This window comes from Ailuropoda melanoleuca, chromosome 8 (assembly GCF_002007445.2).
Source record: "Ailuropoda melanoleuca isolate Jingjing chromosome 8, ASM200744v2, whole genome shotgun sequence".
Classification (NCBI taxonomy): Eukaryota; Metazoa; Chordata; class Mammalia; order Carnivora; family Ursidae; genus Ailuropoda; species Ailuropoda melanoleuca.
In genome coordinates, this window is record NC_048225.1 from 83,664,253 (window position 1) to 83,685,064 (window position 20,812).

At 36.4% G+C, this 20,812-nt stretch overlaps 1 protein-coding gene across 5 annotated transcripts in view; it reads left to right on the plus strand.

Moving 5' to 3' along the window:
* TPR (translocated promoter region, nuclear basket protein) overlaps window positions 1-20,812 on the plus strand; it is a 72,888-nt gene that overhangs the window by 48,419 nt on the left and 3,657 nt on the right. For 2 of the 5 annotated variants that reach the window (XM_034666786.1, XM_034666789.1), the window contains exons 39-50: window positions 104-252; window positions 1,039-1,122; window positions 4,580-4,780; window positions 5,616-5,747; window positions 5,965-6,055; window positions 8,169-8,353; window positions 9,516-9,584; window positions 13,912-14,006; window positions 16,584-16,690; window positions 17,859-17,966; window positions 18,091-18,247; window positions 19,967-20,085. In XM_034666786.1, coding sequence (XP_034522677.1) covers window positions 104-252; window positions 1,039-1,122; window positions 4,580-4,780; window positions 5,616-5,747; window positions 5,965-6,055; window positions 8,169-8,353; window positions 9,516-9,584; window positions 13,912-14,006; window positions 16,584-16,690; window positions 17,859-17,966; window positions 18,091-18,247; window positions 19,967-20,085 — 1,497 coding nt within the window. The remainder of the gene's footprint in view (window positions 1-103; window positions 253-1,038; window positions 1,123-4,579; window positions 4,781-5,615; window positions 5,748-5,964; window positions 6,056-8,168; window positions 8,354-9,515; window positions 9,585-13,911; window positions 14,007-16,583; window positions 16,691-17,858; window positions 17,967-18,090; window positions 18,248-19,966; window positions 20,086-20,812) is intronic. The other 3 variants (XM_034666788.1, XM_002924841.4, XM_034666787.1) reach the window with 2 other exon arrangements.

Here is a 20,812-nt window from a genome sequence, read left to right on the forward strand (position 1 = left end):
GTCTTTCTTTAGTTAAATGGCCAAAATATTTGAAAAATTGACTTTGTCTCATTGAGTTCATTATCATCCTCTAATTTAAGATTTAAATTATGTAATTTCAAAGTGTCAGCTACCCCAAGTTCTTCTTTGCCTAAACGGACACGTGAAGAGGAAGAGGATAGCACCATAGAAGCATCAGACCAAGTCTCTGATGATACAGTGGAAATGCCTCTTCCAAAGAAGTTGAAAAGTGTTACCCCTGTAGGAACTGAGGTAAGATATTCTTTCAGTTACAACATTAGCTGAATGGACCTGTTGGGGCCAGAATCCATTACCCAAAAAACTCTTGTTAAACGTACAAAGTTTCAACTGACAGCTCAGGTATTGTTGCTGTTGCCAACATTTTTTTTTCTAATTCTTAGTGCATCTCTAATTAAATTATTTCTCATTTCAATTAAAAAACAGTTACAGGGCACCTGGGTGGTTCAGTCATTTAAGTGTCTGACTCTTGATTCAGCTCAAGTCATGATCGCAGGGTCATGAGATCGAGCCCTGCTTTGGGCTCTGCGCGGGGTGCGGAAGATTGTCTCTCTCCCTCTATCTCTTCTCTCCGACCCTTCTTAAAAAAAAAACAACAAACAAAAACCAAAACCAACTTAAGTTATATTCCATTTCAAAGTTGGGTGTTTTTTTAATTCAAAGAATAAAGAGTTTAAGTTTTGTGGACATTTTAAACTGTTTTCTGGCATCTTTTTCTCAGATTAACCAAAACTGTATTCCTTTATTTTCTTTTGTTGAAGCTAAAATTGTAATGAATTAAGTTTTACTCTGAAACATTAAGACTACTAAATTAATTAACATATTTAAGTAGTGTTTGTAAGTCTTATTTATACTGAAGAGGAATGTGATTGATTATATTATCTAAGTGTAAGAACATTTATATTATAGTGCTTCATAAAACTATAAATTTGTGTTTTATTTTATTGAGAGAACTAGCTGAGCAGGTGATCTTCATCTAGTGAATTGATCCGTTTAACACACTTGTGTGTTACGATTCAGGAAGAAGTTATGGCAGAAGAAAGTACTGATGGAGAGGTAGAAACTCAAGTATACAACCAAGATTCTCAAGATTCCATAGGAGAAGTAAGTAAAACATATTTAAAGTAGCAAATTGTTGCTTTTAATGAATGAAATTGGCTTTGACAAATTGAAACATTGTTTGGACTTCTTTTTAACATGATGCTTTTATATTTAATGAAACGTTAGAATTACCATTGTAATTTCTGCTTTGCTTTACTCCTAATTAGTATACTGCCTTATAAACTGTTAAAAAAATGTTTTTGCTTGTGGGCTTCCTGGGTCACTCAGTCGCTTAGGCATCTGACTCAATTTTGGCTCAGGTCATGATCCTCAGGGTCGTGAAAATTGAGCCCTGAGTCAGGCTCCGTACTCAGCATGGAGTCTGCTTGTCCCTCTCCCTGTGCTCTTCCCCCCACCCCACACCCTGCCCCATGCATGTATGTAAGTTCTCTCTAATAAGTAAATAAATAAAATATTTTTTTAAAAAAAAGAAGTGTTTTTGTTTATACTTAGCACAGATTTTTGTAAGCTAAGAGTTGTCGTGAGTAGAGATTTTCCACTGTTAATTATTTGGAAGTATGAGTGCTGGCTGGGTGTTGAGTTAATCCATAGTGCCCCTTTGGTGGTCCTCTGTTGCTCTACCCTCTCTTGCTTCTCTTACTGAATTAAAATAACCTATCAAAGGAAATGCATTTGTGTATTTTTTTCATTTTCTGAGCTCTAAGTGAAGCTTCTTCAGAGGCAGGCTTACTAGGGGAAATGTGTAGACTCTGAAGCTACAAACCATTAGGTTCCATTCCTGACTATACCACTTAGAAGCTGTGTGACTGTGGAAAGTCACTGATTCTCTCTAAGCCTTAGTCTTCTCATCTGTTGGAATAATGTAACATGATTTTTAGTATTGTAAAGTACCTAAAATTGTACCTGTCACACATTAGGTGCTCAAAATATTATTTACTTTTCTTCCATCTGCTCTGCCCCACTAACTGAGAATTCATAATATAATAATATTAATAGTTTACTACTAATAAACACAATTCGTTACTATGTATGCCAAGTGTTGTTCTAATATTAGTGAGCATTTATTAATGAACTTAATCCTTAATGGCCTGTTGTGTGGGTGAAGAAACTGATATTCGGATAAGTAACATCCCCAAATTCTGATAGTGCTAGAGCTGGGATTTGAACTCAGGCTGTCTAGTTTCCAGTTACACTCTTTAGCTGGAAAGAGTTTTTGTCTGGATAAATTTTCAGGATCAGTTATTCTAAAATTATCAATATAAAATTAAGGAATTATCTCAAGCTAATTAAAAGCAACCATAAATTGCAAGTGAATTTTAGTTTCTTAGATGTATTAATTTTTAAGTTAATTTTCCCTATTTTTCTCAACTAAGAACAGAAAACTAAACCTTAGAGATGAATGCATAGTACTCTAAATGACCTCTATTTCATGTGTCTTTCAGAGTGTTGTATCTGAGGAACGTAATAACAGTTTTGAAATAATATGTGAATTTCTAATTTATTGCCACACTTGGTTGAATTATACTAAAATCTCCTGTGCAGCGCTTTTTCTTGAGATTGGCAAAATTGTTTATGACTCAGAAGTACCATCGAACCAGGGTTTATACTGTATGGTGACTAACATAATATAATAAAAAATCATTAAAGAAAAAAAAAAAGTACCATTTGGCCTCCATTCCACTTAGCACTATCTACTGAATGTGTAACAGTTCATTTTTCTGATTTTCTGACGATGAAACAGATGTTCTTTATAAGTGTTGCTTTTCTTGAAATAAGCATGTCACTTTAAAGCCCATTTTTAATTATACCATGAATTACTTATTTTTTTCCATTACAGCAAATATAATCTTTATGAATGAGTTCACAAGACATTGTTTCAGGCTTGTATAAAAAGTAGATTGCTAAGTGCTTAACTAAAAAGTAGATATTTAATTTTATTATAGTAAATAACAAAAATAGTTTTAAATTACAGTCTATTTTGGTAGCTTACAAGATGGAATTGAGAGGATGAATTAAGCAAAGAGTTATTTTCATATCTGATGTCTTTAGTGTTTTTTGAAGGCTTAGAATAGTGAGGTTTTAGGGGGAGAGAAGTGCCTTTGTAAAATGACAATAATAATAGCTTATTTTGTTTAGTGTGTTTCGCAGACTATTTCTGGTTTGGGGAATAAACTTTTTTTTTTAATAATAATAAGTTGCAGGCCCATGGATATTCTTTTTTCTGACTTTGGTTTGCAGCTGCACTGTCAACTAACCACATTGGCTGTTGAATACTACAAATATAGCTAGTCTGAATTGAGATAGGCTCTGAGTATAAACTATACATTGGGTTTTAAAGACTTACTACAAATTTTAAAAGGTAGAATATCTGGTTAATAATTCTTAGTCTGATAACTTAATTGAACTATTTTGTATATATTAATATCATTAAGCTAATTTCACTTGTTTCCTTTTTTTAATTTTAAATGACTACTAGAAAATTTAAAATTATGTATGTGACTCACATTTGGATAACAGTATGTTTCTGTTGAACAACACTGATCTACAGTATCACACTGGTAGTTTTGAATACACATGTATCTGCATATATGCATTTTTTCTTTTTAATAGTTCTATAGGAAGACAGTAAAGAAACACAGTGATTTATTTTCTTTAGCATGTGTTTCAAATTAATGCTGCTTTTTTTTAAAGATTTTTATTTATTTTTAGAAAAAGCACGTGAGTGGGGGGAGGGGCAAAGGGAGAGAGGGAGGAATCTGAAGCTGACTCTGCTGAGCGTGGATCCTGACATGGGGCTTGATGCCAACCTCAGTCTCATGACCCTAAGATCATGACCTGAGCTGAAATCAAGAGTCACATGCTAACCAACTGAGCCACCCACGTGCCCCAAATTAATTCTGCTTTTGTTCTTTTTAAAAAAAATTTTTTTTAAAGATTTTATTTAGGGGTGCCTGAGTGGCTTAATCAGTTAAGTATCTGCCTTTGGTTCAGGTCATGATCCCAGGGCCTTGGGATCGAGCCCAGCATCGAGCTCTTTGCTCATTGGGAAGCCTTCTTCTCCCTCTGCCTGCCGCTCTGCCTATTTGTTCACACACTCATTCTCTGTGTCAAATAAACAAAATCTTTAAAAAAAATAAAGATTTTATTTATTTACTTCATAGAGAGCAAACGAGAGAGAGAGTGCGTGTGAGAGAGTGAGCATGCGCAGACACGAGTTGGGAGGGGCAGAGGGAGAGGGAGAAGCAGATCCCCACTGAGCAGGGAGCTCAACGTGGGGCTCGACCCCAGGACCTTGGGACCATGACCTGAGCCGAAGGCAAACACTCAACCAGCTAAACCACACAGGTGCCCTAATTTTGCTTTTAAAAACCGTATTTTAAAAATAAAATGCTACTAGCCCATAAGTATTTTTTTGTCTTAGATATACAGTCTCTCACTGATAGTTTTAGGTATATTTGACATTCTAGATTTTTAAGTTCTTATTTTTTTACTCTTAAAGGGAGTTACCCAGGGAGATTATACTCCAATGGAAGACAGTGAAGAAACCTCTCAGTCTCTACAAATAGACCTTGGACCCCTTCAGTCAGATCAGCAAACAACAACTTCGTCCCAAGATGGTCAGGGCAAAGGAGATGATGTCATTGTGATTGACAGTGATGATGAAGAAGAGGATGATGATGAAAATGATGGAGAACATGAGGTAAATCAACCATTGTTTTTAAACTGCTGGATGAAATGCTCAAATCCTTACAACTGCTAATTCATCAACCAGTAACATCTGCTTCCCTGTCAGTTTAAATAGATTATTTTGCTTTTTTTATCCAAATAGTTCTGAAATTAACATTTTATAATGAAATTGAGTATAGAACAAGTCATGAAAAATCCGTCTTTTTTTATTGCTGAGCCCTTTAGGATTTGCTAAATTTGTTAAGGTAATTAAACTTAATTCTAAATCTTGTAAGATTTAATTTATAAGAAAAGAGACTAGGTTTAATTATAAGCTCTGTCATTTCTGGACATAAGAAGAAAGTAGGGTATTTTTTTTTCTTGTATAGTCCCATAATTTTTTTCAAAAATAGTGGAGGTGTTTTTGCTAATTGAAGCATATTTTAAGTGAAACTACATTTGGGAATTCTGTATTGACGAACACTCATTTTAGATCCTTTCATTAATCAAACAATGTTTTTTAAAAGCTCCTAGTGTAGTATAATTTCATGATTTGTTTTCTTCAATGCCACCCTTTAAATTTAGAAATAAAGTGGCATCTGACACTTTATGGACATCTAGGAGCTTTGATCTTTGAACTGATCTCATGTGAATAGTTACAATACTGATTATTATTGTACTCCTTCCAGTAAGCCTCACAGTTTTGATATTTGCTGCCACTGAACTAATTCCATACAACTCTCGGGACAGCTCCTATGTCCTGATCAGTGGTGTGTCGTTAAAATTTTTAAATATGCAGTCAAGAAGTGCAGAATATGTGTGCTACATCTTAGATCTTTTTTTTTTTTACTTGGGCTTTTGTCTCCCAGGATTATGAGGAAGATGAGGAAGATGATGACGATGATGAAGATGACACAGGGATGGGAGACGAGGGTGAGGACAGTAACGAAGGCACTGGTAGTGCAGATGGCAATGATGGCTATGAAGCTGATGATGCCGAGGTAACTGGCTAGAATTTTAACCATCCACTTTTTTCAAGAACTTGCTAGGAAACATAACTGTTTTCCAGAGATATTCACAGGCCTGTTTTCTCAGAACACGAAAACTTTCTATACCTTTGGGGTTTTTTGTTTGTTGTTACTGTGGTTTAGTTTGGTTATTATGTTTTAAGATAAGTGTTTGACTTACTTGCTCTTAGTCATCATGTTTTGTTTATAGGGTGGTGATGGGACTGATCCAGGTACAGAAACAGAAGAAAGTATGGGTGGAGGTGAAAGTAATCAGAGAGCTGCTGATTCTCAAAACAGTGGTGAGACCTTTTTTCATTTCTTTTTAATAGAATACTTCTGGGGATAGCTTCTAAACTAGGATTGCATTTAATTATCATGTAAGAACTTAGTAAATTGGCAAGCAAGAGATTGGCTTATTTCTAGCTTTGTTACTATTCTCTTATAAAGTCTACTGTACTTATCACTCTGAAGTCTTACTGTCTTTTCTAATAAATCAGGCTCCTTTAAGATTCCAGTGTTCTGAAATCTGTAAAATATTACAAATACTATGTGTTGCTGCTATTTTTATTAAGCGGTAGTGTTGAATTAGGGATCTCTTAACAGCAGTATTAGCAGTTCACAGCCAGGAGAGGTTGTTTAAATCAAGCCCCACATTTGAAGGTTTGTGGATATTGGAGCTTTACTTGTTGACTAGTTTTCCATTGAATAAAAGATATTTTGGTTATTGTGGCATACTTTTTGTTAAATATTTGAAAGGATGAGCCCAGACCTCACTGAAATGTAGGTTTTAAAGGTTTATGGAAATCATAGAAAATAATTTTATTTTAGAATCCTTTTTAAATGTGTTTTAAGGAATTGGTGATCATCTGGTATATTATTCTGACTTTACAGATAATACTGAGCCAAATCATAAATGGTAATGTAGTAAAACCTTATATATTTAGACTATTGGGAAAACTGTGTGAGTTTCCATGTAAGCCTATGTATTTAAAAATGCAAGGTGTATGCTTATTTGAATTAATATAAAGCAAGGGCATAAGCAACTTTTCAACTTTTGAATTTTTTAAGAAAACAAAATATTAATCCATATACTAACAAGCAGTACTACTTTTTAAGGGACCTAAGGAGAAAGATTAATGATACTTTGGTCCATAATTTACATTTTATAAAATACTTTGTAGATTTAAAAAACATCTTGTGTGTGTCATAGTTGGGATACAGGAGGAAAGATTTTTTTGCCTCTTTAGATATTACCACTAAAAGTTAAGTGTTTTGGGGGCTAATGTTCATAGCCATTTTTCCCGCATACATCGTATGCAGTAGATGCTCATTGAATCCTTTTGGAGACTTTGATTTTTACAGTGAAGCAAAAATAGGCCAAGTGATCTGGATAAAATTAAGTTAGTGGATGGGTTTGGTATATTGGCAGAAAGTTACAAAAAGAATGCTTTTCCTGAGCAACTATATTTGTATTAAGTTACAGTTGACCCTTGAGCAGTGCTGGGGCTAGGGATTCCAAACCCTCTGCATAGTCAAAAATTCACATATAACTTTGACTTCCAAAAAATTTGACTACTAATAGCTGACTATTGACCCAGAACCTTACTGATATCATAAAACAGTCGATTAACATGTTTTTGTAGTGTATTGTACTGTAATCTTACAATAAAGTAAGCTAGAGAAGAAAACATTTTTAAGACAGTCAAAAGGAGGAGAAAATACATTTACAGTGCTGTATGTAAAAAATCTGCTGAAAGTGAACCTGTGTAGTTCAAAGCTGTGTTGTTCAGGGGTCAACTTACAGTAAGCTTATCAGTTTAGGTACCAGTTAAGAATCTGAGAGGGGGCGCCTGGCTGGCTCAGTCAGTAGAGCATGCGACTCCTGATCTCAGGATCATGAATTTGAGCCCCGTTTTGGGCATAGATATTACTTAAAAAAAATAAAAATAAAAAATAAATAAAACAAGGTCACATAGCTATTAAATGTTAAAGCTAGAATCTGATTCCGGAACTCCAGACTTTTTTTTTTTCCGACCTCAGACTTGTAAAACCACTGAATTCTGATAGCCTGCTTTCACAGTGAGAGACTGCTTCTTTTGTTTCTACCATATATGTAGAAGACATAGACATGTGAAGAATCATTGAAATTCAGTTTAAGAAATCCAAAATACGAAAGTATCTTTTAGTTGGTTCCATTAACCAACCTAAGAAATAGACTCAAAGAGATGAGGGGACTTGCCTTAGGCCACACAGCTGATAATTGCACTCCCATTCTCCGTATCTCACTGCTTTCCTTCTGAAAGTATTGGTTAGGTGACTATTCATAATGGTGAGATTTATACCTCTAGGAAATTGTCCCAGTTATTCTGTGGTAAATTTAATCGTTCAAAATGAGTTTCTCTTTTCCTGTAGGTGAAGGTAATACAGGTACTGCAGAGTCCTCTTTTTCCCAGGACATTTCTAGAGAACAGCAGCCATCATCAGCATCTGAAAGACAGACTCCTAGAGCACCTCAGTCTCCAAGACGCCCTCCACACCCTCTTCCCCCACGACTGACCATTCATGCTCCACCTCAAGAATTGGGACCACCAGTACAGGTAGTAAAAGTACTGGTCAGTCTGAAAAATCTTGGCTTTATCTCTCCTTCTTTCCATTAGATACTACTTTTCCCAGAAATTAAGTGAACTTTTTAATGTTTTAGCATATTTTTATAAAGTTTTTTGAATTGAAGTGAATCTCTTATGTCTTTTCCTTGAAGGCAATAGTTGACGTAAATAAAATGAACTTTGGAAAAGCAAGACTTACTAAAAGTTGTGTATAAATTGAAATGGTTACAGTTCTAGCAAAGATCTGGTCACTTTTTCTACAGATTAAAAAAGAAAAAGGGTTTCTTGGATTTTAAAGTAAATTTTGTTTTAGCAGCTAACCACCATGTATTTTGAAGGTTTCTTTCTTCAAGGTGCACGTGTGTATTTATTGTTGGTTTTTTTTTTTCCCAAAAAGAAATTTCTCTTCTGCTTAAGACATTTTTTTCTCTCATTTTTTTTCAGTAGTTCATGTTAATTTCCATTTTAAGGATGCATGACCCTTAACGTGTAGCACTCTTTGTAATAGGGTTGGACGTCTCTTAATCAGAAACTCTTGCAGAAACAGCAAGAAAACTACAAGGGCTCTCAGTAATGTAGCTTGAGTCTTACCCTGTAACATAGTGTACGGAAAACTGCCAAGTGAGGGTCTACTAAAATACCACAGATGAAAATAACCTCATTGTATAAAAATATAAAGTCTTAATGGATTGTGTATGCATCCTGCAAAATATGCCAAATCTACCAATTTAGAGTTATCTAAATTGGGAAGCAGTTTATTTGAAGACAATATTGCTGTTTGAACTCCGAAGGATAGTTAAGCATTAAGATTCAAAGGCGTACTTATTAATGTTTTAGGTTAAGGAAATAGTAAAACTAGATTAGTTACATACAAATAAAATAGGATCAGAGATTGGTTTTAAATATTGGTTAATAATTTGTCTATTGGTTAATAAAATATTCGCTGGTTAATATAGTCTACATAACTAAAAATTTATTGCTACTTAAAATAGAATTCTTTAGTGCAGATATTAGCAGTTTTTTCTGATGGTTGTATTATCTGCTAACATTCCATTTATCTTGTTACCATTGTAATAAGCTGTATCTGTTGGTACTTGGTTCTTGTTTCATTGCCCGTTTCCTTAAAACAAATGTAATTCCTTTCTTGACACAGAGAATTCAGATGACTCGGAGGCAGTCTGTAGGACGGGGACTTCAGTTGACTCCAGGAATCGGTGGCATGGTAACTATTTTTTTTTTTAATGATTTTTTTTATTATATTATGTTAATCACCATACAGTACATCCCTGTATTCCGATGTAAAGTTCGATGCTTCATTAGTTGCGTATAACACCCAGTGCACCATGCAATACGTGCCCCTCCTTACTACCCATCACCAGTCTATCCCATTCCCCCACCCCCTCCCCTCTGAAGTCTTCAGTTTGTTTCTCATAGTCCATAGTCTCTCATGTTTCATTCCCCCTTCTGATTACCCCCCTTTTCTTTATCCCTTTCTTCCCCTACCGATCATCCTAGTTCTTATGTTCCATAGATGAGAGAAATCATATGATAATTGTCTTTCTCTGCTTGACTTATTTCACTTAGCATTATCTCCTCCAGTGCCGTCCATGTTGCAGCAAATGTTGAGAATTCGTTCTTTCTGATAGCTGAGTAATATTCCATTGTATATATGGACCACAGCTTCTTAATCCAGTCATCTGTTGAAGGGCATCTCGGCTCCTTCCATGATTTGGCTATTGTGGACAATGCAGCTATGAACATTGGGGTGCATATGGCCCTTCTCTTTACTACGTCTGTATCTTTGGGGTAAACACCCAGTAGTGCAATGGCTGGGTCATAGGGTAGTTCAATTTTTAACTTTTTAAGGGACCTCCACACTGTTTTCCAGAGTGGCTGTACCAACTTGCATTCCCACCAACAATGTAGGAGGGATCCCCTTTCTCCACATCCTCTCCAACAATTGTTGTTTCTTGCCTTGTCTATCTTTGCCATTCTAACTGGCGTAAGGTGGTATCTCAGTGTGGTTTTGATTTGAATTTCCCTGATGGCTAATGATTTTGAACATTTTTTCATGTGTCTGTTAGCCATTTGTATGTCTTCATTGGAAAAGTGTCTGTTCATATCTTCTGCCCATTTTATGATTTGTTTATTTGTTTCTCGTGTATTGAGTTTGAGAAGTTCTTTGTAGATCTTGGATACCAGTCCTTTATCTGTGGTGTCCTTTGCAAATATATTCTCCCATTCCGTGGGCTGTCTCTTAGTTTTTTTGACTGTTTCCTTGGCTGTGCAGAAGCTCTTTATCCTGATAAAGTCCCATAAGTTCATTTTATCTTTTATTTCTCTTGCCTTTGGCGATGTGTCGTGAAAAAGGTTGCTCTGGCCGATGTCATAGAAGTTGTTGCCTATGTTCTCCTCTAGAATTTTGATGGATTCCTGTCTCACATTGAGGTCTTTCATCCATTTGGAGTTTATTTTTGTGTATGGTGTGAGAGAGTGGTCAAGTTTCATTCTTTTGCATGTAGCTGTCCAATTTTCCCAGCACCATTTATTGAAGAGACTGTCTTTTTTCCACCGGATGTTTTTTCCTGCTTTATCAAAGATTAGTTGCCCAAAGAGCCGAGGGTCCATTTCTGGGTTCTCTATTCTGTTCCATTGGTCGATGTGTCTGTTTTTGTGCCAGTACCATGCTGTCTTTGTGATCACAGCTTTGTAGTACAGCTCGAAATCCGGCATTGTGATGCCCCCAGCTTTGTTTTTCCTTTTCAACAGTTCCTTGGAGATTCGGGGCCTTTTCTGGTTCCATACAAATTTAAGGACTATTTGTTCCAGTTCTTTGAAAAATGTCCTCGGTATTTTGATCGGGATAGCATTGAAAGTGTAGATTGCTCTGGGTAGTATGGACATTTTAACTATGTTAATTCTTCCAATCCATGAGCATGGAATATTTTTCCATCTTTTTATGTCTTCCTCAATATCTTTCAAAAGTGATCTATAGTTTCTAGGATATAGGTCCTTTACGTCTCTGGTTAAGTTAATTCCAAGGTAACGTATGGTTTTTGGTGTTATTGTAAATGGGATGGATTCCCTAATTTCTCTTTCTTCAGTCTCGTTATTCGTGTATAGAAATGCAACTGATTTCTGGGCATTGATTTTGTATCCTGCCACCTTACTGAATTGTTCTATAACTTCTAATAGTTTGGGAGTGGATTCCTTTGGGTTTTCCATATAGAGTATCATGTCATCTGCAAAGAGAGACAGTTTGACTTCTTCTTTGCCGATTTGGATACCTTTGATCCCTTTTTGTCTTCTGATTGCTGTTGCAAGGACTTCTAGTACTATGTTGAATAATAGTGGCGAGAGTGGGCATCCTTGTCGTGTTCCTGATCTTAAGGGAAAGGCTTCCAGCTTTTCCCCATTGAGAATAATGCTTGCAGTAGGCTTTTCATAGATGGCTTTTATGAGATTGAGAAATGTACCCTCTATTCCTACACTCTGAAGGGTTTTAATCAGGAAAGGATGCTGTATTTTGTCAAATGCTTTTTCTGCATCAATTGAGAGGATCATATGGTTCTTGAGTCTTTTCTTGTTGATATGATGTATCACATTGATTGATTTGCGAGTGTTGAACCATGCTTGCATCCCAGGTATGAATCCCACTTGGTCATGATGGATAATCCTTTTAATGTACTGTTGGATTCTATTAGCAAGGATCTTGTTGAGGATTTTGGCATCCATATTCATTAGAGAAATCGGTCTGTAATTCTCCTTTTTGAGGGGGTCTTTGCCTGGTTTGGGGATCAAGGTAATATTAGCCTCATAGAATGAGTTTGGTAGCTTTCCTTCTGTTTCTATTTTTTGAAATAGCTTTAGGAGAATAGGTATTATTTCTTCTTTGAATGTTTGGTAGAATTCCCCAGGAAAACCGTCTGGGCCTGGAGTTTTATTATTTGGAAGGTTGTTTATCACTGACTCAATTTCTTCATAGTTAATTGGCCTATTTAAGAAATCTATTTCTTCCTGTTTCAGTCTTGGTAGTTTATAGGTTTCCAGGAAGGCCTCCATCTCTTCCAGATTGTTTAGTTTTTTGGCATATAGCTGTTGATAAAAGTTTCTAATAATCCTTGCAATTTCAATGGTGCTGGTCGTGACCTCTCCCTTTTCAGTCATAATTTTAATAATCTCAGTCCTTTCTCTTTGTTTTTGGACAAGTTTTGCCAGTGGTCTATCAATTTTATGGATTCTCTCAAAGAACCAGCTTCTAGTCCTGTTGATCTGCTCTACTGTGGTTCTGGTTTCTAATTCATTGATTTCTGCTCTAATCTTGGTCAACTCCTTCCTTGTCAGTGGGTTAGGCCTGTCCCTCTGTTGCTGTTCCAGTTTCTTGAGGTGAGAATATAGAAACTGCATTTTAGATTTTTCTATTCTTTTGAGTGAGGCTTGGATGGCTATGTATTTCCCCCTTAGGACTGCCTTTGCAGTATCCCATAGGTTTTGGACCGTTGTGTATTCATTCTCGTTGGTCTCCATAAATTGTTTAATTTGTTTTTTGATTTCCTGGTTTATCGAGTCATTCTTGAGCAGGATGGTTCTTAGCCTCCAAGTGTTTGAGTTTCTTCCAGGTTTTTCCTTGTGGTTGAGTTCCAATTTCAGAGCGTTGTGGTCTGAGAATATGCAGGGGATAATTTCAATCTTTTGGTATTGGCTGAGACCTGTTTTGTGTCCCAGAGCATGATCTATTCTTGAGAATGTTCCATGGGCATTTGAATAGAATGAGTATTCTTTGGTTCTGGGGTGTAGTGTTCTATATATATCTATGAGGTCCAACTCGTCGAGTATGGCATTCAAAGCCTTTGATTCTTTGCTTAGTTTTTGCCAGGGTGTTCTGTCTATTTCTGATAGTGGGGTGTTGAGGTCCCCTACTATTACTGTGTTCTTATCTATATGTCTCTTTATTTTGGTTAAGAGTTGGCTTGTGTATCTTGCTGCTCCCCTGTTGGGGGCATATATATTAATAATTGTCATATCCACTTGTTGAATACTTCCTTTAAGAATAATATAGTGCCCTTCTGTATCTCTCTCTATGGCCTCTAGTTTAAAATCCAGTCTATCTGATATGAGAATTGCTACTCCAGCTTTCTTTTGAGGTCCATTTGCGTGGAAGATGGTACTCCATCCCCTTACTCTAAGTCTGAATGCATCTTTGGGTTCAAAATGAGTCTCTTGTAGACAGCAAATGGATGGGTCATGTCTTTTTATCCAATCTGCAACCCTGTGGCGTTTTATGGCAGAGTTTAAACCGTGAACGTTGAGACTGCATACTGAGAGATATGATTTTAATGATGTCATGTTGTCAGTAAAGTCTTTGTTTGTATCGGTTGTGACTTTCTGCTCTGTATCACTCTTGGGGCCTTTTTACCTTTATAGAGGGTGGCATGGTAACTATTGACCCATTATATACAAGTGACTCATTGGTTCAGCAAATATGTGTATAGTCCACATGTCTGTTTCTTTCATACCTGTGTATTCCCCATTTTCTGTCTTTGTTTTAGCAGCAGCATTTTTTTGATGATGAAGACAGAACAGTTCCAAGTACTCCAACTCTTGTGGTGCCACATCGTACTGATGGATTTGCTGAAGCAATTCAGTGAGTTAAGGAAAGAGAAACATGTTTTGTAACTAATCATTTTCTTCTTTTTTCCCTGTCAGTTTGTTTACATTTGTTGGATTCATTACTTGTTGAGTCCTCTGTTGTGTACTAAGCACTTGTGGTAGGAGGGTTGAGGATATAGGGTTGGGGAAAATTGTATAAAGGTGAATGAAGGAGGGGGTACCTGAGTGTCTTAGTGGGTTCAGTGATCGACTCTTAATATCGGCTCAGGTCATGATCTCAGGGTTGTGAGATCGAGCCCCATGTCAGGCTCCGAGCTCAGCATGGAGCCTGCGTAAGATTCTCTCCATCTCCTTCTGCCCTTCCACCAACCGCACCCCCCCCCCAACTCACGCACTATTTACTCTTTATCTCTCTTAAAAAAAAAAAAAAGGGTGAATGAAAGAATAGTTGCTTCAATGAGGAATTTGAAATTTGAAGACAGAATAACAGTGGTTAAGAACACAGACTTCAGGGGCACTGGGTGGCTTAGTTAAGTGTCTGCCTTTGGCTCAGGCCATGATCATGGGGTCCTGGGATTGAGCCCTGCATTGGGCTCCCTGTTCAGCTAGTCTGCTTCTCTCTCTGCCCCTCCCCGCCACACACTCTGTCTCTCTCAAATAAATAAATAATCTTTAAGAAAAAAAATACACAGACTTCAGAGTCTCAATGCCCAGGTTTGAAACCTGACTCTACTGCTTACTTGTATATCAGGTTATTTAGGTTCTCTATTCCTGAGTATCCTCATTTTACTAATGAGAATAATAATACAATAATTCCTACCACATAAGGTGTGAGATTTAAATGAACTGAATTTATGCTAACGTGTTTAGAATATTACCTGGCACGTGGTAAACGCCTTGCAGATGTTGATGAAGGTGTTGGTAATGACAGTGATCGTGATGGGATGGTACTGTTTGAAAACCAAGCATATGAGGAACGAATTGTCACCTAAACAGTCTAGGAGAGTAAAAGCATAAGCAATAGGCTTAATACAAAAGAAGTGATTTATTCCAGCAATTAGGAGAAAAGAATCTGAGACGACTTAATGGGGACAACATTGAACTGAGTCTTGGAAAAGAACACCTGACACTTAACATTTCCATGAATCAGTTTATTTAATCTTTGTAGCTATGAGAGTAGATACCATTATTTTTCATGTTTTACAGAGAAGTAAGCACAGAGATGTTAGCAAGTTTGTCAAACGTCAGACAGCCAGAAAGTGGCAGGTTTTGGTTTCAAACCGGTCAGTCTGGCTCTAGAACCTGTGTTAACTTGTGCTATACCACTACTCTTAAAGGATAAAAAAGCTTTCTCTGTGAAGTACACGTTTAATTGTGGCTGAAGTATTAAGCTGCATAGCAGGATGTAATTGAATATCAGAATGAAAAAGTTTCCACAAACTTGGGAAAAGATTGATTGTTCTGTAGTATATGGTAACATATAGCCAGCCATCAAAACCTTTATTTTAAGATTATTTACTGATTTATTGATTTGAGAGAGAGCGTGCGAGTGTGCACGCAGAAACAGGGAGAACAGGGAAAGGGGCAGAGGGGAAGGGAGAGGAACAAGCGGAGCTGAGAGCAGAGCCTGAGGCAAAGCTTGATCCCATGACCCTGAGGTCACGACCTGAGCTGAAACCAGGAGGCTGACGCTGGACTAACTAGCCACCCAGATGCCCTTATCAAAACCTATTTTAAACTTGTGCAGTTAACCATAACTCATCTTGATTAACACAGTTTTACAAGCCAACTAATCACTGTCTGTCAGAAACAGACTCCAATAAGCAGGGTCTAAGTGACAGCCAATCAATAGATTCTTGCATAGCTCAGAATGAAAGGTTCTTCTATAGTAGAATAATTGTATGAAAATGAATGTTAAAATCCACCTGAAAGAGAATGTCCTTAACTAAAGCAAAAATGTTGATGTGGAAAAGAAAATAAAGAGTTAATTATAGACATAAAATCCATAAACATTAGTGGCTGGCTAGTGAAGGAAGGTAGGGTCAGGAGTGGGCAAAGAGAGATAATGCTGTTTTATATCCGGGATTGCAGGCAGGAACATGGATGATAGAACAAGGGGAAAACAAGTGTCTAGCCATCTAATAGTAGAATTTTTCTAGACCTTGGGAGTCATCTAGTGAGCTCTTTCAGATAGGAAATGGGTTAGAGGTGACTTGACTTATCTGTGACTCAGCAGTGAAAACTAAGACAAAACTTCGTCTTGTGACTTCATTCTAACTCTTCTTTTGTTGCATCTCATTTTTGATTTGTGTTGTTTTTAGTGTATCTACATGGAGATGGATATCCAGCAGATTTCAGGAAATGTGAGGCATAGTTCAGGAGTTCTGAAAGTTACATGTAAATTCCATATATATAAGTCATGTATAATATTATTAAATTTATTCACAACTGATATTTTCAGAATATTATTATAAGGATTTCTGTATCAACTTTACTTCCAGTCTGGTTTTTTTCCTGCTTTGTGATTTCTTCTCTCTCCTGTATTGTTTTCCATCGTGGTTTAAACAAGGTAACTTTAAATTTTATCTTAAGTTCATTTTTGTCTATTTAGTTCCCCACAGGTTGCTGGTGTTCCTAGATTCCGGTTTGGGCCACCTGAAGATATGCCACAAACAAGTTCAAGTCACTCTGATCTTGGCCAGCTTGCTTCTCAAGGAGGTAAATAGATAAATAAATGCTTAGATCTCCTGAGTTTATACATATTCAGTAATAAGCTATTCTGATGTGATATTTTTTTAAGTGAGCAAATATAAATTTTCTTAAGTTGTTACCTAATTCTTTTGCCAATTTATGGGAAGGGCTATATTTACTACATGTTAAACATTGCTTTACATATAAATCTTATCTTTCCAACAAAATTCTCAGTTCTTTGAGCATAAGGACCAGCTTTTACATTTATATCTCTCTGGCTCCTAGTATAGTGTCATATGTGTACTAAGTATTCAGGAATATTTATTGAACCAATATAAATACATAGGTACTCTGAGCCATTTTAAAGTTGTTGAAGGGAATGCAGCATATTTTATGTTTAGTTTGATACTTAACCTGCCTAGTTAAATGTAAAAAACTAGTTAAATATTTTCCACTAACATTAAAAGTAAGAAAGAAAAAATACTTAAAATATGTGGAATAAAATGACCCCTAAATTAAGTAATAGGAGTTGGTTGTTGAACATGAATTGTGTTCTTTGTGGAATTAATTACCTTTTATTCTTCAGTCAGCATCCATATAACCAATTAAATTTCTGGGAAGCTGTATGGCATTTTGTAAGTAAGGAAAGCTTACTACTTTTATAATAAACCTAAAATAAAAGATTAATCTGCAGCCCTCATATAAGTCATATATCTTTTATATAAATTTAAATTTTTATATGGCTTTTTATTTTATAGGACAATTTAGGGCTGGAAGACAGATCTAGGTTTAAATTGGAATGCTACCATTTACTAGCCTTGTAACTTTGGGAAAGTTAATTAACCTCCTAGAAATTCAATTTCTTTAGCAAAAAGGGGAAGAGTAATATCTCGTAGTTTTGGTGAGTAGATTCTAACATAGTACCTGCTTCATAGTTGGGTACTCAATAAAGTTAGCTTATATCAACCCATAAGAGCAGCGTTTTAGGTATTTTTTCAAAGGATACTGAGTGTTAATGGACTTAAAGGATGCGTTTCAATTATATTTATATTTTTGAGAGATTGATTTTTGCCTAATGGGCTAATTAGTGGGCTTCAGCAAAGTTGAGTGTTTGTCTCTACTGATTCATGTTTTTCTTTCAGATACCTGGCAAATTGACAGTTCTATGTTCCTTCAATCATTCATTAATATTTAGAATTGTCTTTAGGTTTAGGAATGTATGAAACACCCCTCTTCCTAGCTCATGAAGAAGAGTCAGGTGGCCGAAGTGTTCCCACTACCCCTCTACAGGTAGCAGCCCCAGGTAGGTATCACAGGCAGACTAGTAGATTATGTGCTTTAATGGTAAAATGGAAAACTGTGAGACATCTGGCTAAAAATTAGGTAAACCGCCAAGGTAAAATTTTCATTTCTTTTCATTTTTGAAGTGACTGTGTTTACTGAGAGTACCACCTCTGATGCTTCGGAGCATGCCTCTCAGTCTGTTCCAATGGTGACAACATCCACTGGCACTTTATCCACAACAAATGAAACAGCAACAGGTGATGATGGAGATGAAGTATTTGTGGAGGCAGAATCTGAAGGGTAAATATTTACTTTATAATTTCTGCTTGCTTTAGACTTCTACACTTGTTTTCCTTTAGCCAGGAAGCAGTTTGTTGAGCTGTATTTTTAGTAGCATCCCATTACAAAAATAAACCACGCCATACATTTTAGAAGACGAATTTTTGCATCTAGTAATGTATCTTAGGACTTGGATATTATCATAGCAGACAAGTAATTTTTTAAATTTATCTCCCTGAAAATTACATGATGTATTCTAGAAAAATGATTTCTTTAAAATCACTGATACCTTTCAGTTCATGTAACTTCTTGAACTTTCCCTAAGAAAGAAGTCTTTCTGTGAAAACTAGGAAATGACTCACTTTCCATTTTGTAGTGGGCTCTCAAGTGAACCTCACTTATTCTTTCTTTGTGTGCATTTAGAACTCGATATCTGAAATACTGACTTATTAAAAATTAGAAACTTTCTAGTAGTTTTTAAGACCTGACTACATTTTAACACATCAGTTATAAACAAAGTTTGACAAAAGAAGTATTTTATGACACAGCATTTGGATTTTTTTTTTTTTTAGTCAAAGGAAGTAGAGTAATGCAAAGAACCACTGGACAGTGGTCTTGGAGAAGTGTTTAACTTTCAAGGCAGAACCTAATTCTTTACAAAATAAAAAAGTTAGACTACTTCATAGAAGCGCAGCTAGAAGTAGAACACAGATTTCCTAGATAGAGCTCAAAGATTTTGTTTTATTTAGCAATATTTATTAGCATAATAGTAGACCAGTTCTAGTGTATGAGGAAAAAAGGCAAGCCTATTATTATGCTCTAACACAGTGCTGCTTTATTTGGGGGAGATTACAGACCCTGCTGAGAATCCTAGCTGCTGTTAATTTCATACCATGTATGCAAGTCACTTTAGATATATCATTTCTACCCCACACAAAATCTCTGCAAAGTGTTATCTCCATCTTACAGTGAGAAAGCTCAGACTCAGAACATGTTAAAATAACTTGCTTAGGCCACTGGTAACTGGCTTAGACTGGATTTGACCTGTGACTTCAGCCCCATGCACTTTACACTTTCACTAGCATTTCTCAACTTTGGCAGGTAGTCATGAAAGAGATCTTTTCAGACATGTTGTTACTAATGACTGTACTGAAGTTTGCAGATGATAAAACTGGAGCAGATTCAACTTACTTTTGGACTGTTCTCTCCCTTACTCGTGTTTTGATGTGCTTTTCAGTGGGAGAAAGTGTTGGAGTTACAGCCATTGACCCGGGAATTCACGTACCTACAGCATGTCTCATCTGGGCTAGAGCCCACGGTGAATTAGTGGTATATTGTTTAGTTGGGACTTGTGAATTATTTTAGTACTCTGCCTTCCTAGAAAACTGTTTTGAGATTCAAAATCTGTATAATATATCTCTGATGAATGTTGTCAAGAATGTGAGCATCCTTTGTCAAAAAGAAAAAAAAATAACAAAGAAGGGAAATAACTAAAAATGGAACATGTCCTGGTGAGAAGAGGAATAAGGAAAAAGCAACTTGAGCTGTCTTTTCCCCTGCTTCCTTAAAAATATATACAGTTACCAATATCAAGAGTCTACAATTTTGAGTTAGAGGGGAACTCGGGGTTATTTAAGTGATAAACTACATCAGAAAGAGTTTGGGAACCATTTAGGATACCTCAGGGATTGTGTACCTCAGTTTTGTATATTCCAATCAATTTTTGTTTTCCTTTCTTAGTATTAGTTCAGAAGCAGGCCTAGAAATTGATAGCCAGCAGGAAGAAGAACCTGTTCAGGCATCTGATGAGTCGGATCTTCCTTCTACAAGCCAGGATCCTCCATCCAGCTCTTCTGTAGGTAAGTTCCTGCTGTTCAGTACAACACAACTGATACATCAAACTTGCTTGCAAAAGATGATTTTATTAGTAAAAATAGATCATTCTTTTTTTCCCCTGAATTAAAAATGGTTTATATAAGAGGGAAATTGTATTTTATTAAAGGAAATGTAGTTTTAAGACTTGGTTGTACTAGAGGTGCCGCAGGCCGGTGAGGGGTGAGTCACTGGGAGGGAAGCGAAGGAGTAGTAATTCCGGTCTCCTGCCTCTTTAAACCAAAGGAGCTTCTTTTTTTTTTTTTTTTTTAATGATTTTTTATTATATTATGTTAGTCACCATACAGTACATCCCCAGATTCCGATGTAAAGTTCGATGCTCCATTAGTTGCGTAGAACACCCAGTGTACCATGCAGTATGTGCCCTCCTTACCACCCATCACCAGTCTATCCCATTCCCCCACCCCCTCCCCTCTGAGGCCCTCAGTTTGTTTCTCATAGTCCATAGTCTCTCATGTTTCATTCCCCCTTCTGATTACCCCCCCTTTCTTTATCCCTTTCTTCCCCTACCGATCATCCTAGTTCTTATGTTCCATAGATGAGAGAAATCATATGATAATTGTCTTTCTCTGCTTGACTTATTTCACTTAGCATTATCTCCTCCAGTGCCGTCCATGTTGCAGCAAATGTTGAGAATTCGTTCTTTCTGATAGCTGAGTAATATTCCATTGTATATATGGACCACAGCTTCTT